General features: G+C 46.6%; 1 protein-coding gene across 2 annotated transcripts in view; it reads right to left on the bottom strand.

Annotated features, from left to right (window-relative positions):
* The window catches only part of GRIK5 (glutamate ionotropic receptor kainate type subunit 5), a 102957-nt gene that overhangs the window by 54019 nt on the left and 22532 nt on the right, over positions 1 to 26406 (bottom strand). For both annotated transcript variants that reach the window (XM_053397889.1, XM_053397888.1), the window contains exon 2: positions 7493 to 7628. In XM_053397889.1, the coding sequence (XP_053253864.1) occupies positions 7493 to 7577 (85 nt within the window). In that variant the 5' untranslated portion in view covers positions 7578 to 7628. The remainder of the gene's footprint in view (positions 1 to 7492; positions 7629 to 26406) is intronic.

Here is a 26406-nt window from a genome sequence, read left to right on the forward strand (position 1 = left end):
GGAGATATTAATACAGGAAATAGAAGATGCCATTCAAAACATGACGTTGGGCAAATCACCTGGACCAGATGGACTGACTTCCAAATATTACAAAGTTTTGAAGGAAGGACTTATACAACCTTTGAAGGAAGTCTGTAATGAGATCATGAAGGGGAAAAGGGCACCCGATACGTGGAGAGAGGCCTACATTACACTTATACCAAAGACAGAGACTGAAAAGACCCAACTTAAGAACTACCGACCCATCTCCTTACTAAATGTGGATTACAAAATCTTTGCTGATGTTTTAGCAAAGAGACTGAAAAGAGTTTTGATGGAGGAGATTCATGGGGACCAAGCGGGCTTTCTCCCGAAAAGGCATTTGTCGGATAATGTAAGGAATATAATTGACATTTTGGAGAAGTTGGAAGTGAATATAAACACTAAGGCTGTTTTGATATTTGTGGATGCCGAGAAAGCCTTTGACAACATTTCTTGGAGTTTTATGTTGAAGAACCTCCGGGGGATGGGGGTAGGCCAAGGGTTTGAAAATGGTATAGGTGCAATATATTCTGAACAGAAAGCAAAATTAATTGTAAATAATGTTGTAACAGAAGAGTTTAAGATTGAAAAAGGGACACGACAGGGGTGCCCTATTTCCCCATTACTTTTTATATCGGTCCTTGAGGTTTTGCTTAATATGATCAGGAGGGACCAGTTGGTTAAAGGGATTCAGGTCGGAGTCAAACAATACAAATTGAGAGCATTTGCAGATGACCTGGTACTTACATTACAGGAGCCAGAAGCTAGCACGAAAAGAGTTTTGGAAATAATCCAAGAGTTTGGTCAATTGGCAGGATTTAAATTGAATAAGTTAAAGACTAAGGTATTGGAGAAAAATCTAACACAGATTGAAAAAGAAAGGTTTCAGAATGAGACGGGGTTGACTGTGGCTAAAAAAGTGAAATATTTGGGTGTGAATATGACAGCTAAGAATGTGAATTTATTTAAAGATAATTATGAAAAAACTTGGACAGAAGTGAAAAAAGATCTAGAGATATGGTCAAACTTGAAGCTTTCCTTGTTAGGTCGAATTGCAGTTATAAAAATGAATGTTTGGCCAAGAATGTTGTTTTTGTTTCAAGCATTACAAATAATGGATAAAATGGACTGTTTCAAGAAGTGGCAGAAAGATATATCTAAATTTGTCTGGCAGGGCAAGAAGCCCAGAATAAAATTTAAGATATTAACGGATTCAAAGGAAAGAGGGGGGTTTGCCCTGCCAGACTTTAAATTGTACTATGAAGCGGCAGCTTTCTGCTGGCTAAAAGAATGGCTGCTTCTTGAAAACACAGACATTTTGGATTTGGAAGGATTTAACAATATTTTTGGGTGGCATGCATATTTGTGGTATGACAAGGTTAAAGCGCATAAAAGTTTCAAAAATCATATTGTCAGAAAAGCACTGCTGAATGTCTGGGTTAAATATAAGGACTTGTTGGAAAATAAGACTCCAAGATGGTTATCACCAATGGAAGCTAAGGCAGTTAAAAAGCTAAATATGGAGTCGAAATGGCCAAGATATTGGGAAATCTTGGAAAAGGAAGGGGACAAACTGAGATTGCAGAGTTTTGAAAAATTAAAAGGGAAGGTGAGAGATTGGTTACATTATCACCAAATAAATGAAGTGTTTAAACTAGACAGAAAAATAGGCTTCCAGGTGGAAAAATCAAAATTAGAGACTGAACTGTTAGATTCCAGTACTAAGAATTTGTCAAAAATGTATGATCTGCTGCTGAAATGGAATACACAAGATGAAATGGTAAAATCAAGTATGATTAAATGGGCTCAGGACATTGGTCATAACATCATGTTTGCTGATTGGGAAAAGTTGTGGACCACCGGGTTGAAGTTTACGGCGTGTAACGCCTTAAGAGAAAATATAATGAAAATGATTTATAGGTGGTACATAACCCCAGTCAAGCTTGCAAAGATCTACCATTTGCCTGATAACAAATGTTGGAAATGTAAAGAAAAGGAAGGTACCTTCTTTCACCTCTGGTGGACGTGCCCGAAGATTAAGGCATTCTGGGAAATGATTTATAATGAACTGAAAAAGGTATTTAAATATACTTTCCCCAAGAAACCAGAGGCCTTTCTCTTGGGTATTGTCGGCCAGGGGGTGTTAAAGACAGATACAATTTTTTTTATCTATGCTACAACAGCAGCTAGAATACTTATTGCAAAGTACTGGAAGACACAGGATCTACCCACACTGGAAGAATGGCAGATGAAGGTGATGGACTATATGAGCTTGGCAGAGATGACGAGCAGAATCCGAGACCAGGGAAGAGAAGCGGCAGAAGAAGAATGGAAAAAGTTCAAGGACTATCTAAAGAAATATTATAAAATTGGTGACAGTTAGAATGATGTTGGATTAAAACAAATGGTTACTATCAGTAATGGTTACGACAAAGAGAATAAGGGTGATTAGCATAAATTTATAATAAAATAAGGCAAGATTTCGCTGAATAACTGTAAGAATTTGGAATACAGAAACGGGAAGTAAGAGGAGGTCGAGGAAGTAAGGTTTAGAAATTGGGTTATGAAATGGTACTTGTTTTATGTTTTATTATTGTTGAATGTTTGTTCATGCATGTTTTGTTTCTGTTATAAAAAATGGTTCAATAAAAATATTATAAAAAAAAAAAATGAAATTTCCCATGTTTGCACCACTATTAAAGGTGCAAAAGCCCTACCCTGTTTTTGCATCTAGCCACTGTACCGTACTGCATGGACATGATATGTGTTTCCTGCAACACAGGGGTAGGGGAATCTCAAGGGCCAAATGGGACTCTCCATCCAGCCCTCAAAAATAGGTTCAGGCCACACACTGGCCCTATTTCACACCCTGAATTTTTATTTTTGCCTGGCTGGAATGCGTCATTAAATTCTAATAACGTCTCTCGCTTGTCTGGGTGGATAGAAAGACACATGCCAGCGTGTGTAGAAGCTCACTTACTGTACGGTTACAATTTAATGCCTTGCTCTGCCTATTTTAATCCTTGGCCCCACCTGACACTGACATAGAATCGTATCATAGAATTTTAAAAGTTGGAAGGGACCACAAGGGTCATCTAGTCCAACCCCCCCCTGCAATGCAGGAATCTTTTGACCGATGTGAGGTTCAAACCTACGGCCCTGAGACTAAGAGTCTCACACTCTACCCACTGAGCATATGGCCCTCTGAGGGTTTGCCAGAATGCACACTGCCAGTGATACCTTTTCAGTGGCAGATTTGGAGGCGCCATTAAATTGGTTTGGTGAGAAGCTGCCATGGGGCCTCGTGTTCATTTGTCCATTTGTTTCACTTGTCATAGATGCTTTTAGCTGACATTCCTTGCACTGCAGGGGGGTTGAGCTAGATGACCCCCAAGGTCCCTTCTGGTTCTGCAAACCTGCGATTCTATTCCCTCTGTGGAGCTCAAGGCAGCGTGCATAAGGTCCTCAGATCTCCCACTGACACGCTGACCAGACCCAGACCAGCTTAGCTTTCAGAGCATGACGCCTGCACCCTGTACCAACCTCCCCATGGCATCTCAGCCCTGCCTCCACCATAGCAGAGTTGCCAGTTGACCAGAAAATAACAGCTATCATGCAGCAGCAGCAACAACACCATCAAAAAGCAAGCAGCATGTGGCTTTCTGATGGTGCAGTCTTAAGCACTGTCGCCTCCTAACATCTGCACATGATGCGCTTCAGGAGTGCCTGAAGGCAGTAGAAATGGCTGCTGCTACACAGAAACCAGCCCCACCAGATGTGTTCGCGTTGGAGAAGGCAGCTGATGCCAGGGAACCAGGGGCTGTAACTGACAAGCAGCGGAAAAACGGAGGGTCCTGGGCTGCTACTCAGTGGAACATCGGAAGCTGCCTGGTGCCCATCCAGACCATTTGGTCCATCTAGCTCAGGACTGTCTACACTGGCTGGCAGTGGCTTGGCATCGTTCCAGGCAGGAGTCTCTTCCAGCCATACCAGGAGACGTCCGGGATTGAACCCAGGGTCATCTGCTTGAAAGACGGACTGAGCCATGGCCCTTCGCCTCCCTTCAGGCAGCGGCAGCTGGTGCCTGCTGGAATTGGCAGGGTGGAAGGCAGAGAGGAGCACAGCCGCCGGAGCCACAGCCAACGTCTGGCACAGCCAACAGATTTTGGGTTTGTCCCCCACCTTCCTCCCTGCACGGGCAACACAGAGTGAGGAGGAGGAAGATGGCAGGCAGGACCGCCCCCATTTCCAGAGCCCACTGCTCCTTTCTCAGATCACAGAGGCATCCCCCGCCCCACTTTTCTGGAAGAATGAAAAACCTAACCATTTACTCCAGCTTTGGAAGACTTGAACGTACAGCATGCAGCAGCCACACAGTCCGCAATCCCTAGCTGAGGTTTGTCTGTTATGGATGGATCCTGCCCTCTCTAATCCTGCCCTAAGGGGCCTTTACCCTTTCAACTCTCACCAGAACAGAACTGCTGGGGAACAGTGATAGGGTGGCCCTGCTGCCAATTTGTTGGGCATAGATATATCACTGCCTCTGTTGTTTTATGTTTGGGGGGTGTTGAATGGTGGTGCAGTGTGGGGTCTCGAGGGAAAGGGTCTTGAAATATACTCAGAGTCAAGAGTGGATTTCATGCTCTTTATTCAGCTCATAGTGGTGAGGAGGAATGGAAGTTCCCCCAGAATGTCTGCTTTATATACATTATTTACACAATGGGCCCCACGTGATTGGCTAATTCCGGGATTCTCCTGTAGGCCAGTCAGGTTGCGGATTCACTTCCACCTGGAGCTGGATTGGGTGGCTCCTGTGGACCAATCAGACTGCTCATTCTGGGTCCTATTGTTCTAGGACCAATCAGACTGCTGCATTCTGAATCCTATTGTTCTAGGACCAATCAGACTGCTGCATTTTGGATCCTATTCAACTCAGTACATAACGGGTATGGAGTTTATCTCAATTCCTCAGTGAGAGCTAGAGTTGGAGGTGCAGCAGCCTGAGTGAGGGTAGGGCTTTTGCCCATGGGACACACATTTATATGTTGGTCATGGGTTGTATCCCGCAGAATGCTAAGTATGTAAGCATCCGACCAGCACAAGGATTTCTGCTTCTACAATAGGCTTCCCCTCCACACACACTGCCTTCCCTCACATCTTTCCCAAAATCTGCTCCAGGGGGTTGGGCGAACCATTGATGAATCGCTTCCCTTTAAAGATCTCGAAGCAATTTTGCAACAGAATCATCAGCAACTGGGAGAAAAGAACTTCACACAACTTCATACGCAAAAAATATTGTGATGAAGAATCAAACAATGCTTTCGTATGTAAAAACCATTTCGAATCCAGTACGTGAGCAAATCAGGACGGTGATGCCTTCTGAAAAGGATTGTTGAAAAGAAAAGAACTTCAATAAATGCCCAAAAGAAAATAGAGGTGATACCCGTCTGACATGTAGTGGGAGGGAGTTCCAAAGGGTAGGAGCCACCACACTAAAGGCCCAGTTCCTGCATCATATGGAAGGGACCTCCTGATGAGGAGGTGCTCAGCTGCAGAGCACATTGATCAATCCTATTGCACCCTTGGTGCGTGGGAGACAGGGTGCTTGTTACAGTGTGGTTCTGCTGTGGGTGTTTTGTCCTCTTGTATGCTAGGTGCGTATTTTATGAAGGGCTGTCACATGGAAGATGCGGCAAGCTTGTTTTCTCCTGCTCCCGAGGGTAGGAAATGAACCAATGGGTTCAGGTTACAAGGAAGGAGATTCCAACTAAATATAGGGAAGAACTGTCTAGTGGTAAGAGCTGTGGTACAGACTCCCTCGGAAGGTGGTCTACTCTCCTTCCTTGGAGATTTTAAAGCAGAGGTCTGTTGGCCATCTGTTATGCATGGTCTGCTTGGGATTCCTGCACTGCAAGGGGTTGGACTGGATGACCCTTGAGGTCCCTTCCACCTCTACAATTCTATGACTCTGTGATTTAATGGATTGCGTAGAGCGAAAGACGATTGAGCTGGGGGTGGTAGCAGTGGCAGCGGTTCTGAATGTAATAGTCTTTAGCGTACTTGTTACAGTTTTGTTGTGTAATTGTTTTTATTGATTATCTGCTAATTATATTTTCTGAGTTGTGCTGTAACTATATAATGTTCTGTCGGTGCTGCTTCTGTTTATTGCTTGTAAGCCACTTTGGGGTTCATTTGAATGGAAAGCGGAGCAGAAAGGCAATCAAATCGGATCAATAGCGGCTTTCACGTGACCCCACGAAATGTCTTTCCATTCCCCACATTTTCCCTGTTCTGATTTATTCCCCCTGCAGCCACCTGGACTCAAGGATGGAGAATGGAGCTGTCAAACGGCTGTCGGATATTTAAAGTGCACTCAAACCAACAAGTGATGTTTTGCTAGAAAGGCACATGATAGGAGCTGGAGCTCACAGAGTTTTCCTGTAAGTTTGCTAGAGACCTCTGTGAGAGACATTCCCACTGTGCCCTGAAAGGGGGCGTGAGTAGCCATATAACTTCTCCTACCTGCCTGGGCCCATCCTCTTTTCTCTATTGCTCTTACTCTTCCACCTTCATCGCCAAGTAGAAATGTGAGAACAACGGCTGAGTCTGAGCTCCAGTGCTCAGACTCCATCTTAAATTAGACTAAAGTTACCGTATTTTTCCGTGTATAAGACTAGGTTATTTTGTAATAAAAAATATATGCAAAAAATTGTGGGTTGTCTTATACATGGATAGTGGAGAGGTAGGACGGGCAATTGGTGGCTGCCGCGAGCAAGAGATTGTCAGCGGTGTTCTCGTTGGTGATTGGTGGGTGCTGCAAGGTCCGCTGGCTATTGGCTGCTGCAGCAGTTGGGCGGGCAATTGGCTGTGTTGGTCCTGTGTTTTTTAGCAATCCCTCCCCCAAAAAAGCTCAACAAGTCAAGTCTGGGCAAGCTCCCCCCCCAAAATGCTCAACAACTCTGGGCAATCTCCCTCCATTTTCTCAATTTGGAGTCCCAAAAAAGAGGGGGTGTCTTATACACTGGGGCGTGTTATACACAGAAAAATATGGTATGTCTTTGTAGCTGGATTACCATTTTAAGCCTGCCTGAACAAAGCTACTGTATCTGGTACTCTTCAAAAAAGAATTAAGAGCGAGTAAATATTATTTTTACCTTTTACAAGACTGATTATTGTTTTAAGGGGGAAAGACCAGGAAAACCCAGTCTTCCTTAAAGCATCTTGAGTTACTTAAACCAAAAGGCTAAAACTGGTTTATCTAAGCATCCCCTTTAAGCTGCAAAAGGATGGCACTCACAAATATATACCTAACAAATATATCCTTTCCAAGCGTCTATCCACATCTCAGCACCAACCCGACCCAGTCAGATTGCCCTCTACCATTGTTGCCTCACCCCTAGGATCCAGCCACCCACAGCATCAGCCCTGTAGATCAGCCCCCCATCCCACCCCGTGGGCGTCCCCCACTTACCCATGCGCAGAGACGACAGCACCTCTAGGCTCTTGTGGGCGAAGCCGAGAATCAGCAGCAGCAGCAGCACGGGCAAAGCCGGCATCTTCTACCCCTCCTCATGGAGAAAGTTCGGCCGTGGCCTCCGCGCTGCCACCTGCAGGAGGGGCAGGAGAAACACACCCTGTGAGGTACATGGAGCGGGCACACCGAGTTTGGCACAGCGACCCCCTTCTGGGCACAGCCATAATGATCCCTTGCAGTATAGCTTGGGCAGAGGGGGCTTGCCAACCTGGGAAGGTAGCCCACCTGGGAGAAAGAAAACTCTGGTCCTTGTGAAATATCGTCAGGAGTAGAAAAGTCTACACAAATCTGGAGTGGAGTCCCTAAGGCGGTTGGACGGCTATTTGTACGCCTCCCTGCAGCAACTCCTGCAGCCAAGGTGGTACCAAACGTCTTGCTCTGCTTTCCTCTGGACCATATCAGCAAGGCCAAGAGGGGGTCTTTTTGTCTCGGCAGCCCTGGAACTCCATACACACTGCCCAGGCTTGCACCCCGGGGTGGTGACTTTGGTGCTGCTAATGTAGTAGCCTGACTTCACCCCCAGAGGCGGACTCCACAGTCTCCCACGACACACGGCCTTTGAGGGTCCAAACAGAGGCACCACATCCTCCCAGTTGAAAGCACATCCAGTTAAAAGGAGGACCCTAAAATACCCTGGTGCTGAGCCTCTTGCCCTTTTCCTCCACCGACCCCCTGTCCTCTTCCGCCCACTGCCTGCTGGAGCCAGCAAATCTCCTTTTGCTCCAGAACAGGGAAGGAGAAGGGTGGACCAAAGGTACAGCGGAGGATCGGGGTGGCTGCACGTCTGTGCCCTGGTGCATTTTAAAAGGTGAAGGCAGAAGACCTGCAGACGGTGCCAGAATGCAGCAAACTCCACCAGCTACCTGGGGCCTGGGGATGTTGTTGAAGGTCTCACACTGAGTTGCTGAAGCAATGCCATCCCTAATCCACTCTCCCAGCTGCTCTTGCAGAGCTCAGGAGACCAGCAAGGAGGGCAACTAAAAAGAGGTTCCAGAAGCGAGGGAACCGGGAAGTTGGCATATACCACATCAGACCATTGGTCTATCCATCTTGGAACTGTCTACACCAGCCTTCTCCAACTTGGTGCCCTCTGGAAGTTTCAGACTTCACCTCCAGAGGATACCAGACTGGAGAAGGCTGGTCTACAACCACTGGCAGAAGTTCTCACCGTTTCTATTGGGAGATTCCCAAACCTACTTGGAGATGAAAATAAAGATGTCCCCTCCAACATCTCTCCAATGAAGATAGGGACGTCCTATTCCATACCATCCAACATTTCTCCAATGAAAATAGGGACGTCCTGTTCCATACCCTCCAACATTTCTCCAATGAAACTAGGGACGTCTTAAGGAAAAGCCGACAAAGGTCCGTATAGTTAAAGCTATGGTTTTCCCATTAGTGATGTATGGAAGTGAGACCAGGACCATAAAGAAGGCTGATTGACGAAGAATTGATGCTTTTGAATTATGGTGCTGGAGAAGACTCTTGAGAGTCCCATGGACTGCAATAAGATCAAACCGATCAATTCTTAAGGAAATCAGCCCTGAGTGCTCACTAGAAGGACAGATCGTGAAGCTGAGGCTCCAATACTTTGGCCACCTCATGAGAAGAGAAGGCTCCCTGGAAAAGACCCTGATGTTGGGAAAGATGGAGGGCACAAGGAGAAGGGGACGACAGAGGACAAGATGGTGGGACAGTGTTCTCAAAGCTACCAGCATGAGTTTGACCAAACTGCAGGAGGCAGTGGAAGGCAGGAGTGCCTGGCGTGCTTTGGCCCATGGGGTCATGAAGAGTCGGACACGACTAAACGACTAAACAACAACAAAGGAAAAGCGGGACATTCCGGGATCAAATCAAAAACTGGGACGGCTTCTGTAAACCCAGGACTGTCCTTGGAAAAGAGGGAGACTTGGAGAGCATTTTGGCCCCTCCGGGACCCCGCCGACTGCCAAACCTCCTCTCTGCAGCCCATTGCCCCCTTGTGGCCACCAAGTCCAGCACTCCCCAAGCTCTGGGCATCCATCCAAGGCCTGGTGCTGCAGAGGGACCAGCACATCCTCCTCCCCCTTTGCACTTGACGCTGGTCCTGCTATGAGCTTAGTCAGCAACACTCCCCACCCGACATCCTCGCACTGCGTTCACCTTGAGCATTAATATTTATTTTCGCTCAGCCTCGGCCGGGCAAACGGCACAGCTGAGGTTCGCCGAAGGGGAGACACGTCAGACTCCGCTGCCCCCTCCCCTTTCCCCCAGGGTGGGGCAGGGAGAGTGCCGTAAGTGGGGGGCTGGGGTGAGGAGGGTGGGGAGAAGGGTCAGTAGCTGGCAAAGGGGTGCTGCACTTCGCAAGCTCATTTTGACGGCGGGGAGGAAGATTCCTGTAGATAAGAGCCAGGAGGAGAGGAAAAAATACACCTCCAGCTGAAACAGCAGATTATTTCTAAAACGAGAGGCATGCATGATCAGTGCTCAGAGGCACTGTTTCTCTCAGTACCAGTTGCTGGAGGGCAAACAACAGAAATGAGGGCTCTGGCCTTCAGGCCTCCTTCTGGGCTTCCCGGAGGCAATTGGCCGATTGCTGCTGGAAGCAAAGCTCTCGTTGCATTCACATGGAAGCGCCCAAGCCCGTGTTGCTGGTTAGCAGAAGAGGGAACATCCCTCACCGCAACAGGACCCAACATTTCTCCGATGAAAATAGGGACGTCCTATACCATCTTAATTTTTATTAAGTTGCCCCAGCCACTCTGGGCGGCTTCCAACATGTATTAATACATATAAACAAGCATTAAACATTAAAAAAAAAACCACTTCCCTATATAGGGCTGCCTTCAGATGTCTTCTAAAGGTTGTATATACAGTGGTACCTCTGGTTGCGAACGGGATCCGTTCCAGAGGCCCGTTCGCTACATGAAAAGAGTGCAACCCGCAGCAGCGCATCTGCGCACGCGCGGGTTGTGATTCGCCGCTTCTGCGCATGCACGTAATGTCATTTTGCACTTCTGTGCATGCGTGAGCGGTGAAACCCGGAAGTAACCCTTTCCGGTACTCCTGGGTTGCCGCGGGACGTAACCTGAAAGAACGTAACATGAAGCCGAGGTAACATGAGGTATGACTGTAGTTACTTATCTCCTTGGCTCAGGGTGGGTCATATAACACCATACCCTCCAACGTTTCTCTGATGAAAATAGAAATGTCCTAAGGGGAAACAGGTCAAATCAGAAGCCGGGACGGCTTCTGTAAATCTGGGACTGTCCCTGGAAAAGAGGGGCACTTGGAGGGTCTGCCACAGTGGTGCCAGGGCAGAAAAAGCAGGGTCCAATGGAATTCTCCCTTCTCTGCCCCCCTCCAAGCTGCAGCAGCCTCTGCAGCAAAACTAGCCAGTAGCAAAGGTGGATTTGGGTGTCTCTGCATCATATCCTAAGGTTAAACTTTGTAAAGATGCCATTCAGGGGTGGGGAACCTCCAACATGCAGGTCACTCTCAGTGTGCCAGGGTGTCCGATTTGGCCCACAATGCCACTTGCATTGTACAGCCACCTGTCAATCAGCTGGCGTTACTGGGTTCAGTCCTGCAGAGTGCTGCTGCTTTGCCAGCAGGTTCCTTGAAGCAAAAGGACAAGATGGTTTGCATGCTTCCTCATCCCTTCACTCAGGGCTGGAGTTTGGGTTTTGTTTTGTTTTGTTTTTTGCTTGTTTAACGGCAAACAGAAATGGAAGAGGGAAGCAAGGAAATGGCAGCCCTTCTGGGAACCTGTTGCTCAAAGCTAGAGTGTCATCTTGCCCCTGGCAAACTCCAACTCAAATGAAGGCCTGAGCATTACGCTAGGCCTTTTACACTGCAAGGGAAGATACTATCTTTTCCTTACTCCAAATTAATTAGGGATTAATTTTAGCAAAGGGCTCTGAGCTGAGCCCCAGGACCAACTTTCAGCTGCAGGGTCTTTCTGCATTCAATTTTGTTTTGGGTTTTTTAATGCCCTACATACTTATTGGTATTCCGGAGCCGGCTGGAGAGAAGAGTGCCTGCTTCTAAGGCAAGCCCACATAGCCAGAGGGGTGAGGAGGCTTAGCAGGGATGTGGGAAGCTGGAAGCGCACCTTAGAGATCATCCAGTTCAGCCCACTGCTGATGCAGGAAGTTAACAATTACAGCACTCTCAAGAGGTGCCCTGTACAGCCTCCATTTCGGAACCTTCAATGATGGATAGCCTGCTACCTTCTGAGGCAGACTTTTTCACTACTGAACTTTCTCAGGAAGTTCTTCCTCATTTTTAGTTTTAAAAATCTGCATTCTTATCATCTGAACACACTGGTTTCAGGTTGTACCCTCCGAAACAACAGAAAACAAAATTGCTCCATTATCTCTGTGACAGCCCTTCAAATAGTTGAAGATGTGGATCATCTCGGAAGAGCCGGAGTGTAAATTTAAGTAAGGGACGCGGGTGGCGCTGTGGTCTAAACCACAAAGCCTGGGGCTTGCCGATCAGAAGGTTGGCAGTTTGAATCCCCGCGATGGAGTGAGCTCCCGTTGCTCAGTCCCTGCTCCTGCCAACCTAGCAGCTCGAAAGCACATCAAAGTGCAAGTAGATAAATAGGTACCGCTCCGGCGGGAAGGTAAACGGCGTTTCCATACACTGCTCTGGTTCGCCAGAAGCAGCTTAGTCATGCTGGCCACATGACCCGGAAGCTGTACGCTGGCTGCCTCGGCCAATAAAGCGAGATGAGCGCCACAACCCCAGAGTTGTCTGTGATTGGACCTAACAGTCAGGGGTCCCTTTACCTTTAATATGTTTAAAGTTGTTCAATTTTATCATTTCTCAGTGAGCCATTGGGTGGTTTGGTGTTTTTTTTAAAGGCTGCATATACACTTTCTACTCCCTCTTCAAAACCGAAAAGTCTAGGTTAGAGCAAAGGGGAAGTAAACATGGTGTACTCCAGTTGCTGCTGCACTACAACTCCCATCACCCTTGACCAGGGGCAATTCTGGCTGATGCTGATGGGAGTTGTAGTCCAACAACACCTTGACTTTTTTTTTTATGAGATTGATTTATTCTTCTTTTTAAAATGAAAGACAGGCATTCAGGGGAGACCTGTGGAGGAACTGGAACCTCAGCAGCCAAGGGTGCGAAGGCGCCAGAAGAGCACGGCAGCAAGCAGGCAGGTGGGTTGCCTTAAACACGGTCAGGAACCGGCAGCAGGGACACCCCCAGACATCACAGCACTCTGCTAGGAAGCGATGTGGGGGTACTCGCAGCCGCCGCCGAGTTTGGCTAAGAGGGCTCTATCGTGCACCACGTGGCAACCGTTGCCAGGAAACAGGAAGCTGCTAAAAGGATGTTGCGGTTGCTAGGCAGAGCCATCTGCAGCTTGGCTGCCCTCTCTCACCTCCTTGCCCCTCCAAGCAAAGGAGGGAAGTGCATGCCCAGCCAAAGGTGGCCTGGGGGCATGGCAGCGCTTCTCCTACAAGGCAAGCCCTGTGCTTTCTTCCCAATCTGGTGCACCGCATATTGACACTTTCTAAGGGATGAAAGTCAGCGACAGGCCGGGAGGTGGGGAAAGGGGCGATTTGTTGTGCAATAAATTCTCATTTGTCACGCACGGTTCTTACATTGGTGCAGCTAGGGAGGAGGGGTAATTTTGCTAATGCAGGTGGGAACTCTGTGGTCCTGAGAGGTTTGGACAAATTCAGGGAGCTTTTGATGGCTACAAGCCATGATGGCTGTGCTCTGGTGCCAGTTGCTGGAAACCACAGAGTGCTCTTGAACCCGGGTCCTGCTTGAGGTTTCCCACAAGCATCCACTGTAAGAATAGGAAGCCGGACTAAGATGAGCCGTTGGCCTGATCCTTCTGCCCTAAACATGCCCATTTTCCATCACCAGGCCCTCTTCTGTGGACAATGCAAAGGGACTTCCTTCAAATTAAGAAAGAAAACAGGCAGAGATCCGTAAAACACTAACAGATTTGCTACAGAAAACATCTTTTACATTAGATGTAACAGACTGATGTGGCTACGCAGCCCTCCCTCTGGAATAATAAACAGGCGTCTCCCTCCCTGAGTAGCAACAGCCAGCCATTTCCCACACACTAAGAATTAAGGGCCAACGGCAGATGCGGGGACCTTTGACCTGCCAGAGGCTGCTGAACTACAACTCCCATCAGCCCCAGCAAGTACACCCAATGGTCAGGAATGATGGGAGTTATGGCTCACCAATCTCTAGAGATAGCTTTTCTCAACCTGGGGTCCCCAGATGTTGTTGGACTACAACTCCCATCATCCCTAGCTAGCAGGATCAGTGGTCAGGCAACCCAAGGTGTGTATAAACCTGCCCATTATTATTATTATTATTATTATTATTATTATTATTATTAACATTTGTATACCAACCTACACCTGTAGGTCTCAGGGTGCTTCACAACACAAAGTTACAGCATACAAAGCACAAACTACATAATAAAAATAAACAAAGCACAACATATTTAATAAAAAAAAAATCAAAGCATAAAGGCAGCAAAATGTGGCTTTTCACTCAATGAGCTAACTCCTTCTCCCAAGCCCATTGCAAGTCATCCCCCAGAGAACTCCATATGTCTTTTCGCTGCTGATTCTTGCACTGCTGACATCAATTGTCCGTTCTGTGAAAGGATCTCGTCTTGCGAGCGACCCTTCCCACATTTCCCTTCTGGGCTGTATTTCTCTAAGTCGGTGACCCAGATGCTTCCAACATCCAGCACAGGACCTTTATGCCCCTTCCTCTTATTCTTCACTTTCCTCTTTTCAACATAGTCTTCCAGAGCAGGGAGGTTCCCAAAACTTAGGCCGAGCGCCTCCGTCTTTCCTGGATCTTTGCAGATCAGCCTAGTGTACAGAGGTAACATCCGTATTCATTGCCCTGCCTGCCACTGGCATGTGGCCCCTGATAGGCTGGCCGGAAGGGAATATGGCCCTCTAGCTGTAAAAGGTTCCATATAGTAGTTGTGGAAAGGGGACTTTCCAACAGGTATAGTTTGTCATGCAAGCTACACCTGCTGAATTAAGTCTTCTACACATTATAGGTGCTGTCTGTTTTGCATCAGGATTACCTTCGGGCTTTGTTTTTTATAATAATAATAATTATTATTATTTATCATTTATACCCTGCCCATCTGGCTCGGTTTCCCCAGCCACGCTGGGCGGCTCCCAACACAATATTAAAAACATGAGAAAACATCAAACATTAAAAACTTCCCCATACAGGGCTGCCTTCAGATGTCTTCTAAAATTCAGATAGTTGTTTATTTCCTTGACATCTGATGGGAGGGCGTTCCACAGGGCGGGCGCCACCACCAAGAAGGCCCTCTGCCTGGTTCCATGTAACCTCACTTCTTGCAGGGAGGGAACCGCCAGAAGGCCCTCGGCGCTGGATCTCAGTGTCCAGGCTGAACAGTGGGAGTGGAGACGCTCCTTCAGGTAGACTGGGCCAAGGACGTTTAGGGCTTTGAAGGTCAGCACCAACACTTTGAACTGCGCTCGGAAACGTACTGGGAGCCAATGTAGGTCCTTCAGGACTGGTGTTATATGGTCTCGGCGGCCACTTCCAGTCACTCCCAGTTAGGGCCAAGGTATTTCCCTGCCCTGCTTAATCCACATTTCATGAACACCATCCCCATTTTTTTTTAATTTAAACTTTTAAAGCTTATTGCTTCCAGTAGTATTCCTGCACCACAGCTAAACCTCCGCCCCAGACGGGAGTCACTTACTCCCAACTCAACTTATAAAAGGGACAGGATTGCCAGCCTGTCCTCTATATATTGCCTCTGGCCAACCCTTCTTCGCAGACCCGAATTCTTGGATTCTGCACTCAGGTGCTGCTTAAGAGAATATTTAATGCCAAGTTCCTCCTCATTGACTTGCATGAGTGTCGTTCATATTCACAGCACATTTGGAAAAGCAATATTTGCATCAAAGTTCAAACGGCAACAGACACACTCTTTTCTCCACCCCACGATACACACAGGCGCTCAGCAGTCGGGAAAATGGAGAGTCTTCACTCAGTGTGTAAAAGCGGTGGCTCCCAATAAGATTTATTATGGGGCAAATAGGAAACGCCCTGTTTCTGAATTCTGACACCCCTGGACCTTCCTTGGCCAGCCAGATCATAAAGACGGAACCTGCGCTTGTCTCCCAGGTCAGAATTTCAGGTCCAATCCCTACTCAAAAAACCTAAACATGGCCCATACCCCCAATAGCTTTCACAATGTGATGAAGGAACTCTGGGGTTCCTCAATAAGAAATTCAGTAACAGCAGAATGAATTCCCCGGAAGTCAGTTTGCCGACCATGGTGCAAAACTGCAGACACAGGGGAGTGTTGCCCTTACTCTAGAGGACACTTTCAGAGCCTGTGGGGCAACCCAAGAGAGGCACCCATTGCCTCATGGGAACTGAGAACGCTCCCAGAATTCTCTGCAACATCGAACATCAAATTCTCTGCAACATCAACCATGACAGACACACAGGGGCTTCTGGAAGCCACCCAGAGTGGCTGGGACTACCCAGTCAGATGGGCGGGGTACAAATAAATTATTATTATTATTATTATTATTATTATTATTATTATTATTATTATTATTTTATTAGGTAGGTCGGTAAAACTTGTGGGACGCGGGTGGCGCTGTGGGTTAAACCACAGAGCCTAGGACTTGCCGATCAGAAGGTCGGCGGTTCAAATCCCCGCAACAGGGTGAGCTCCCGTTGCTCGGTCCCTGCTCCTGCCAACCTAGCAGTTTGAAAGCACGTCAAGTGCAAGTAGATAAATAGGTACCGCTCCGGCGGGAAGGTAAACGGCGTTTCCGTGCACTGCTCTGGTTCGCCAGAAGCGGCTTAGTCATGCTGGCCACATGACCCGGAAGCTGTACGCCGGTTCCCTTGGCCAATAAAGCGAGATGAGCGCCGCAACCCCAGAGTTGGCCATGACTGAACCTAATGGTCAGGGGTCCCTTTACCTTTACCTAGGTAAAACTTATCTAGGAAGAGTTTCTTGAGGGTAAGAGTTTTGACAATGAATGATGCCACCCAGTGGCATGCAGTGAAAATTTTCATTGGGGAACAGTTAGGGCCAGGTGGTGGGGGACCGCCATCATGAGCATGGCTTTGTGACGTCCCAATGTCACATGCGTGAGCATCACACCTCCCTCTCTAAGCTAGACAGAAGCTTCCTGGGCTTTAGGAAGGAGGTGCCAGGGCTCTGACAGGATGCTGGAGCCCTCTTGCCTCCTTCCCAAAGCTGGACGGACTTTGGGAAGGTGGTGGGAGGGTTCATGGACCCATCAGAGCATCGCTCTTCCCTCCCTAAGCCAGGCAGAAGTTTCCAAGGCTTTGAGAAGGAGGCACAAGGGGAACATTTAGGGGACTAGCCTAGTCTCCCTAGTCCATTGTCCGCGCACCGCTGATGCCAACACTACGAGTTGTCTCCAATTAAGTCCTACTCAGAGAAAGCCCATTGAAACGAATGTTTCCAAGTGACATCCTGCCAGCCAGGTCTGATATTCCCACATAAATTCAGTGGGCAACACTTTCTTCATGCAGGGGAAGCATAATAACGCCACTGAAAGAAAGTGGAGGAGCAATCCACCAGCTCCTCTCCCCAGCACTTAATCTTTAGCTAATCAAACGCTAAATGAGGACTTCTCTGAAATCAGGACAAATATTTACACCGAGTATACGCAACAAGAAACAAGTAGTCGGAGCGAAACCTGAGAGAGTGTTTTGAGCCCAAAGTCCTGTCAGATAGCAAAGAAGAAGGCCCGCTATGGCGGCCAAGGAGCTGAAACTGACAAAGAAGGACAAAGTGGTCACAGACTTCTTCCTGTCAGAAATGTCAGCTCGGCTTGACAGACTCTGAACTAATCTAACCACTGGTTGGAAAGATATTTTAAAGCCTCTGGAAGATGGAGTTACTATAGTCAAAGGCAGCCTTACCAAGGTGGTTCAGACAGCCATTGAAGCTGTGAATCTAGCTGTCAAACAGGTGGGAAAACTGAAATTGCTAGCGCATAATACTCTCAGCCCGCAATTACACTTAGAGGAGGTGGGAAATGACCGCTACCGCTTGAACCTAAAAGTGAGCAGATTAGCCAAGGGTTCTGGGCGTGAAGCTGTAATACCCTTCATGGCAAAATGGCTGACTAAATTGCCATGTTCAGAGGGAATCACAGAATTCAACACTGATGTGTTGTATAGAATTGGTCCAAAAGGATCGTTTGCCTAGAGACCTAGTGATCCGCTTCAGGAGTCTTGCAACTACAAGAAATCTCCATTTGCAAGCGAGTATACAGCCTGGAAAAAGTTATACAGCAAGACAAACCACTGTTATTTCTTTACAACTGGTCCCGATACGTTAAGGCACATTGGTGAATTTCACCCCTACACAGAAAAAATGCAAAAGGCAGGCATGAGATATTGGTGGGGTGATCACCACTACAGGTAGTGTCATGCATTGGGCAATCCACTCATAAGGAGATGAGGAACTTATTCTATTTACTTAACTCAGACTTCTCATCCCCTCTCCTTCAACAATGCAGATCCCATGATGAAGAATCAGACACAGAAGAAGTCTTTGGGAGCGGGGGGGGGGGGAATTAGGCATCAGAAGGCACATGTTAAGGTTAAACTACAGAGCTTAGGACTTGCCGATCAGAAGGTCGGCGGTTTGAATCCCCGCAACAGGGTGAGCTCCCGTTGCTCGGTCCCTGCTCCTGCCAACCTAGCAGTTCGAAAGCACTTCAAAGTGCAAGTAGATAAATAGGTACCGTTCCGGCGGGAAGGTAAACAGCGTTTCTGTGTGCTGCTCTGGTTCGCCAGAAGCGGCTTAGTCATGCTGGCCACATGACTCGGAAGCTGTACGCCAGCTCCCTCGGCCAATAACGCGAGATGAGCTCCGCAACCCCAGAGTCGGCCACGACTGGACCTAATGGTCAGGGGTCCCTTTACCTTTACCTTTAAGAGATTTCTCCTGCAATATATTTCACCAGCATAAGGGGTAGCAATACTATTTGCTAATTTAACTTTTCTCCTTTAGCATAGCTCGAAGATACGGAGGAATGTTATATTTTTGTCGCGGCCTATTAAGGCAGTAAAAACATAGCATTGTCCCAGCTCCCCTTCTTGGATAAAACTTTTAAAGTGTTGAAAACATTCCAGGGGAGGTGATTTGAATCCAGCGAGGCATTTACAGCACAATAAAAAGGGAAGGTTGATCCAAACAAATGAGAATGCTCAGCAAACCCTAGAAGGAACTTTGAAAGACTTTTTTCCTAATTTGTGAAATTGCACCTGTTGTTTTTCCCCCCCTAAACCTAAAATGTATACACATGAACAGCTTACATCCTATCATCCCCTGGATGAGTTGAAAAATTATGCAAAAACTGTCTGCCTGGAAGTGTCAGATTGCGTCCCTGTATGGGTTACTGTCAAACGCCAATCCTGCTCTGCTCGCCTGCTGTTCTGGAGCTGCCTTTCACTACTACTGCAAAATCAGCTGGAGGTGGGAAGACTGGGTTCATCAATCACAGGGTATTTTGTAGTGAACTCCTGCTGCAACCTTTCATCGTCGACCACTTGGGATGCCATGAAATTGGCCATCAGAGGGGTCTGTATCAGTGGAACGTCAGCCATCAAAATAAGCCACAGAAGCAGAACAAGAATGTCTGGTGAAGGAAATTGGAGAACTGGAACTTAAACATGAAAAAGAACACTTCTTTAAGAACAGGCAGAATTAAGGCTGCAAAAACTCCCACACAACTAATGTATGTTAATCAGAAATATGAATTTGGTAGAATATCTGCAGCTAGCAAAGACGACAGGAAGGAAAAGAGGCCAAACGAAACAAAAAGTCTATAAGGATTGGATTTTTTTTAAAAGAATACTTTAAAAACTATGGTATAAAATGAAACCTCTTGGCCGAATTAGACTGAACCTTGCAAGGTATAAATATAGTTTGTAGGGAAGTTAACAGAAACTAGATATGAAATATGTAACTGTGCAGTACAAGATAATCAACAGATAAAGTACAGCGAGACTAATTGGAAGTCATTTTTAATTTCTTGTTTTATAAGTTCTATAACTGTTCACATCATTGGAAGTATAAATGATGTCAGTTATAATAATTGTGATGTTTCATATATTGTTATTGTTTGTTAATTTATTGTTTGTCTATTTGATTGTATGTTGTTGGTTGGTTGGCTGGTTTCTTTGCTTTCCTCGCATAAATGTATCTATTTTAAAACAATAAAGATATACAATTGAAAAAAGAGGGGGGAAAGAAATACAAATTTGGCAGAAAATTTCTCAATTACTTGCAAACCAAATTGAAAAGAAACCAAGATCTTCTCATACCAACCACTCAATATTCTCAGTAGAGAGGTTACATGAAGTAATATGTCTGAATGTTGAATGTGTATGTCTAGAGACAAGGGATAAAACAAACACAATTAGCTGTACTGCTGGATAACTGCTGAATGGTTATTGTATATTAGTATTTGTTTAAAAACCAATAAAAATTGTGTGTTTTTTAAAATAAAAACAAACAAAATAGTAGAAAAATTGGTTCTGTACAAAACCAGAAGAGGAAGCTTTGCTTTGTCCATAGTGAAATGAGCAACATTTTTGCAGACTTCTATACAACTCTATGTTCACCCAAAGAACAAATGGTGGAGCTGTAAAGATATTTTACTACAAACAACTGGTATTCCACCATTGGCTAAAAAGGATAAAGTATATCTAAACCAAAATATCTCAAGCAAATAAGTGATTGAAGCCAACAAGAAATTAAAGAATCATAAATCCCTAGGCACTGATGGCTTTAGAGCTAACTTTTATAAAATAAATTGGGGGAGGGGACCAGCCCCTCCTCATCTTGCCAACTTATTTACTTACCTCATGTAACAAGGTTCTATAACTCCTTCATGGTTCTGTTCTAAGATTGTGTTACTCCCCAAATTGCAGAATCATATCAGTCCATCCAGTAGCAGCCAATGAGGTGGCCAATTCAACACTCCTATCGTCACACCCTCACCGGGACAATCTCCTTGAGCCTCGCTCCCTGCCCTCTTGGTAAGCTCCAGTTGTCCACACTAGAATCAGTTGATTCAATTACAAAACATATTCTACCAGACCAAGTAGACTTTATGGGAGGGTGGCAAATACCTCACAGTATTCGCAGGCTCCTTAAATGCACTTTAGCAAGCAATGACAAAACCCCCGGCTATTCTTTCTTAGGCTTTGACAAGACCAGCTGCGATTTCCTGAAGACACTAACGACCAAAATAAACATGGGTGATTCCTTCACAAGGGCTGCAATGCTCATTCTGTGGCCAGGTTCAGAGTAAATTCTTTTGTTCTTAATCAAGTTTCATCACTGGACCACTGAAGTGTGGGTGCTTGCTGATCTCAGCATCTTAGCATTTGCCGTGGAATCCCAAGAGGACTTGGGATCCACGCCACTGCAAATTTAGGACTATTTGGGGATCAGTATGTTACTCTATCGGGACGCGGGTGGCGCTGTGGGTAAAAGCCTCAGCGCCTAGGGCTTGCCGATCGAAAGGTCGGTGGTTTGAATCCCCGCGGCGGGGTGCGCTCCCATTGCTCGGTCCCAGCGCCTGCCAACCTAGCAGTTCGAAAGCACCCCCAGGTGCAAGTAGATAAATAGGGACCGCTTACTGGCGGGAAGGTAAACGGCGTTTCCGTGTGCTGCGCTGGCTCGCCAGATGCAGCTTTGTCACGCTGGCCATGTGACCCGGAAGTGTCTCCGGACAGCGCTGGCCCCTGGCCTCTTAAGTGAGATGGGCGCACAACCCCAGAGTCTGTCAAGACTGGCCCGTACGGGCAGGGGTACCTTTACCTTTACCTTTATGTTGCTCTATCATGTCTGAGAGAGACTGGGAGTGTGGGCTGCCTTTGCACTCCTGGTAAATTGCAAGGGATTGGCCGGTGGTGCATCCTTCTGGGATCCCAGGATCTACTTGATAATTGGACAGCCCCAAATCCTTCCTTCCTTCTCTGGGGGAAATAGGCCAGAGTCTCACAAGGGGGTGGCATTAGTAGGTGGCTCTCTACAGCAGTGCTGGACAGCTGGACACAAGGAAGAGGTGCAAGAGGTTTTCCTGAGTTCCCCTTCTCTACGAGAATGTCTTAATATTTGGCAAAACATGCTTCTTTCCTTTATACATGGGGTGTGCGGAAATTAGGATTGGAAACAAGATCCAGTATGTGGAGGTCTGGAAATCCCTCACCTACAATTTATTTTGAAGCATTTCAACTTAAGCACCTTATAATCCACAACCGAAAGGATAAGCTGGGATGGTGCTGCTACTTCCCTCCCGTTCCTCATGAGAAGACACACGTCTCTAACCCTTAACTCAAGATTGGGGAGGTCCTGGTTTAAAATACCATCACCACCTCCATCTCCATTGCTACTGCTTGTGAATAAAAAAAAGGTAAAAGGTAAAGGACCCCTGGATGGTTTAAGACCAGTCAAAGGCGACTATGGGGTGCGGCGCTCATCTCGCTTCAGGCCGAGGGGGCCGGCGTTTGTCCACAGACAGTTTTCTGGATCATGTGGCCAGCATGACTAGGACACTTCTGGTGCAAAGAGACACTGTGACGAGTGCCAGAGCACATAGAAACGCCGTTTACCTTCCTGCCACAGCAGTACCTATTCATCTACTCGCACTGGTGTGCTTTTGAACTGCTAGGTTGGCAGAAGCTGGAACAGAGCAATGGAAGCTCAGCCCATCACGCAGATTCGAACTGCTGACCTTCTGATCAGCAAGCCCAAGAGGCTCAAGTGGTTATCATCCCCATTTAAAATATAAGGATTAGGAAGCAAGCTCCCACTTTGGGGCAATTAAATAAGTGAACGGGCACCAAGTGTGACTTTAGATTATTTGCACTGTGCTGCACAAGTGACTCAAAATTTTACTGCTTTTCAGACACACGCTAAATAGCACAAAAGCTGAACATTGGAGACTGGGCAGAGAAATTGACACCTACCTTCACATGAGGTAGCACTGCCCAATAGTACAGGTATCCTAGGTAATTGTATTTGATGAAATAATGTGGTAATTCGCCAGTCCTTCACTATCCCACCAGCACTGGAATTATTAAACTTATTGGAGAACATAAGCCATAATATTTTCTTTAAAGACCTAATATTACTTCTCTTAGCAGCTTGTTGATTGCAAATAGCACGTTAGTGGCAGGTCCTAGAAAGATTTTCAATGAATTATTGGTACAACAGAGTTAGGGCATACAAAAAATGATGTGTTTTCTGTAACTTGGTACCCTTTAGCTAGTTATATCAGTACACATGGATTGGAAAGACTCACCAAACAATTTACTGTTTATACAGTGAGTTATACCTGTACTGGACCCATACCATCCTTTGTACTTGTGTGCATGATTGCCCTGATTGAATTATTCTGCTTTTTTATTATTATTATTATTTTCAAAGAAACCTTAGCACCATGCTGGTTGGGAAAAGATTATTATTAATATTTCTGTTTATTATTATCATTAAATTTATTACCCATCCACCGCCAGCAGGTTCTGGGGCAGGTTACAACAATTTAATATTCAGAATTAATAACAGTTAAATCAGATGACAGTCACGGGAACAGGGTGAAAACACACACCTCAGGCGTCGAAAACCCTGGGTCAAAAGCGGTGCGTCTTCCGCATTATCTGAAAACTGTAGGAAGCCAAATGCACCTCTGAGTTCCACAACTTAGGAGCTGCCACAAAGAATGTCTTTTCATCCACCGCCTACAAACTTCTGAGGAAGATAGAACAACCAAGAGGATGCCCTCTGCTGATTTTGGCACTGGGCACGGTCTGGAGAAAAGGAAGCAGTCCTTTTCAGGCTCCTGTTAAAAAGGCGCAGGAGCAGAGAGCCTGGTACAAACGATGGCGTCCCAACGAATCTGGAGTACAGGCATCCAAATTTGCAATCTGGGGACTGCTTCTCTCTTTAGAGCTGCCAACACAAATGGTGAGGCTTGGGCCCAAGGCGTCCTCAGCCGCCGCCGCCACTGAGCAGCAACAAGGGGGAGAGTTGGAGAAGCACGTCCTTGCCTGAGGGAGATGTGAAGCAGCCGCCAAGGAAGGAGGCAGTGCTGTCAGTGCTGTCGTATGGACGCATAGCTGCCCACTGCCCTATGCTGCCCGGTGGTATCCGTGACCCCTGCGTTTGTCAGTGAAGGGCACAGCTCACAAACCGAACCAGCAGCGACCCATCTCCACGGCGCAGACAGAACCTGGCCTGTTCGTGTCCACCTTGTGCCGAGGAGAAATTAAGTTCAGTTCTGTTATGTACTAAGTTGAATAGGATCCAAAATGCAGCAGTCTGATTGATCCTAGAACAATAGGATCCAAAATGTGTGGGAATGTTCAGGGGTGCAGGAGAGGATATATTGACTAATTATATCCTTATCCAACTTGTGCTAACAAGTTCCCAAAATATCAGCAGAGTTTATAGACATTCCCCTTTAAGTTCGCAACGGTAACGTGTGCACAGGTTCGCTAGAACCTCTATAATAATTACTCTGGTAATTTCCCCTTTTGTTCCCTCTTAAAATACAAGACACAACACAGTCTTTATAAAAGTATAAAAGAGTTTACTCACGTTCTGTTCACAATATGATCCCAGAAGGCACACAGGCTTAAAAAGGTAAAATACATTTAGAATCTATCTTGTAGCAAGATAGTCCTTATCTCCTCTCTTGGCTGGGAGCCAAGAGAGCATCCTTAGATGTTTCCTCATCGAAGGAAGATGGCAGAGAGAGAGAGATGGCTGCCTGCCCTGTGCTTTTGTCATTTACCTGCACAGGTGAGGCCACACCCACCTCTGGTCACATGCGGAGGAAGTCCGTCCCCAGGAAGTTTACCTGCTTGCTAGACAGACATCCCTCCCCATGTTCTAACATGTACACTCTAGGAATGTTGTCATTGACTGCTCCTGTGTTTACATCCCACATACCCCTTCTCAGGCAATACAACATATACAAAACATAAACAACTTTATTCAACCACCCAGAGTCCCAGCTTGACACGTAGATTCTGGAAACTCTCTCTTGGTAGGGGTTTCGTCAGGATGTCAGCAGTCATCTCTTGGGTGCTGCAGTAGGATAGCTCCACAAGTCCATCCTGGATCATCTGGCGTATGTAGTGGTATTTAACCCCAATGTGTTTTGTTCTGGCCAGGAACTTCTCACTCTGCGTCAGCTTCAGGCAACTTTGATTGTCCTCCAGCAAGCTGACAGGCCCTTTCCTCACCAACCCAAAGTCCTTTATGAGTTGATCAAGCCAGGCGATCTCTCTGCAGGCTTCTGTTGCTGCAACGTATTCTGATTCTGTGGAAGATAATGCTACACAGCTCTGTTTATAACTGCCCCATGCGACAGGTCCATCCCCAAACATGAAAACATGACCACTTGTTGATTTATAGTCAACATTATCCCCAGCCCAATCCGCATCAGTATACCCAACCAACTTAGGGTCTCTGACGGCTGGTAACCTTAATTTACAATTCATGGTACCCTTCAAATATCGCACCACCCTCTTTACACCTGCCCAATCATGCTCAGTGGGAGAATTCACTTTTCTGCTAAGAATCCCCACAGCATTAGCTAAGTCAGGTCTACATGTGGTAACTAAATACAAAAGTTTACCAATCGCCGACCTGTAGTCATTGTTGTCTGGCAACTGCTTCAAATCCTGCTGATTCTTCAGGAAGTCAGTAGCCATCGGTGTAGCAACTGGATGTGCGTCTTGCATCTGCATGTGCTCAATCAGCTCGTGGATCTTCTGTCTTTGGCTGAGAAGAAATGATCCGTCCTCTTCTCTTTCCACCTGGATCCCGAGGTAGTACTGGACATCTCCTAGCTCCTTGACCTCCACCTCTTTGCTAAGGTGTTTTACTATTTGTGTATAGTCTCTCTCACTTGCTGTAGCAATAATCAGGTCATCAACAAAAGCTAAGATATATGAGAATTGTCCATTATTTGACTTACTGTACAAGCACTTGTCAGCATCGCCTTGCTTGTACCCAAGTTGCGTCAGCATTTTATGCAACTTCTGGTTCCAGGCTCTGGCAGCCTGTTTAAGTCCATAAAGTCCTTTCTGGAGTTTGCACACTAAATGTGCCTCATGTGGTTTTACAAAACCTTTGGGATGTTTCATATAAATTTCTTCAGAAATCTGCCCATGTAGAAAAGCGGTAGCAATGTCTATGTGTTTCACCCTCATTTTCTTGGAGGCTGCGATGCTTAAAAGCATTCTTACGCTGCTGTACCTAATGGTTGGTGCAAAAACTTCATCATAGTCTTCACCAAAACGCTGTGAAAATCCCTGTGCTACAAGTCTAGCTTTGTAGCGCTGCACTTCTCCTTCTGACCCCTTCTTAACCTTGAAAACCCATTTACTGCCAATGGCCTTCTTACCGGGAGGCAGCTCAGTGAGTGTCCAGGTCTTGTTCTGATGCAGTGCATCCATCTCCTCCTGTGCGGCCTTCCTCCAGAGACTGGCTTCTGCAGCTGGCATCTCCTGTATCTCTTCCCAAGTGGAAGGTTCCTGTGGAAACGCCGACCCTGCAAAGTAGGACAACCGTAATGGTGGGACACCTTTGTTGGTTCTGGATGAGATCCTGACCTCTGGTTGTGTGACCGCATCAGCTTCCTCATCCTCCTCCAACGCAGGCATGTCCCCATCTGAGTCCTCATCTTCGTCTCTGGTGCCGCCAGGGTTCTGGTCCTCTGCGTCTTCTGGTGCGTCGCCTGTAGGGGGCGCTGTAACACTCGAAGGCAGATTATTACTTTGTGGGGTAT

The sequence above is a fragment of the Podarcis raffonei genome, chromosome 8 (genome assembly GCF_027172205.1).
Source record: "Podarcis raffonei isolate rPodRaf1 chromosome 8, rPodRaf1.pri, whole genome shotgun sequence".
NCBI classification, from domain to species: domain Eukaryota; kingdom Metazoa; phylum Chordata; class Lepidosauria; order Squamata; family Lacertidae; genus Podarcis; species Podarcis raffonei.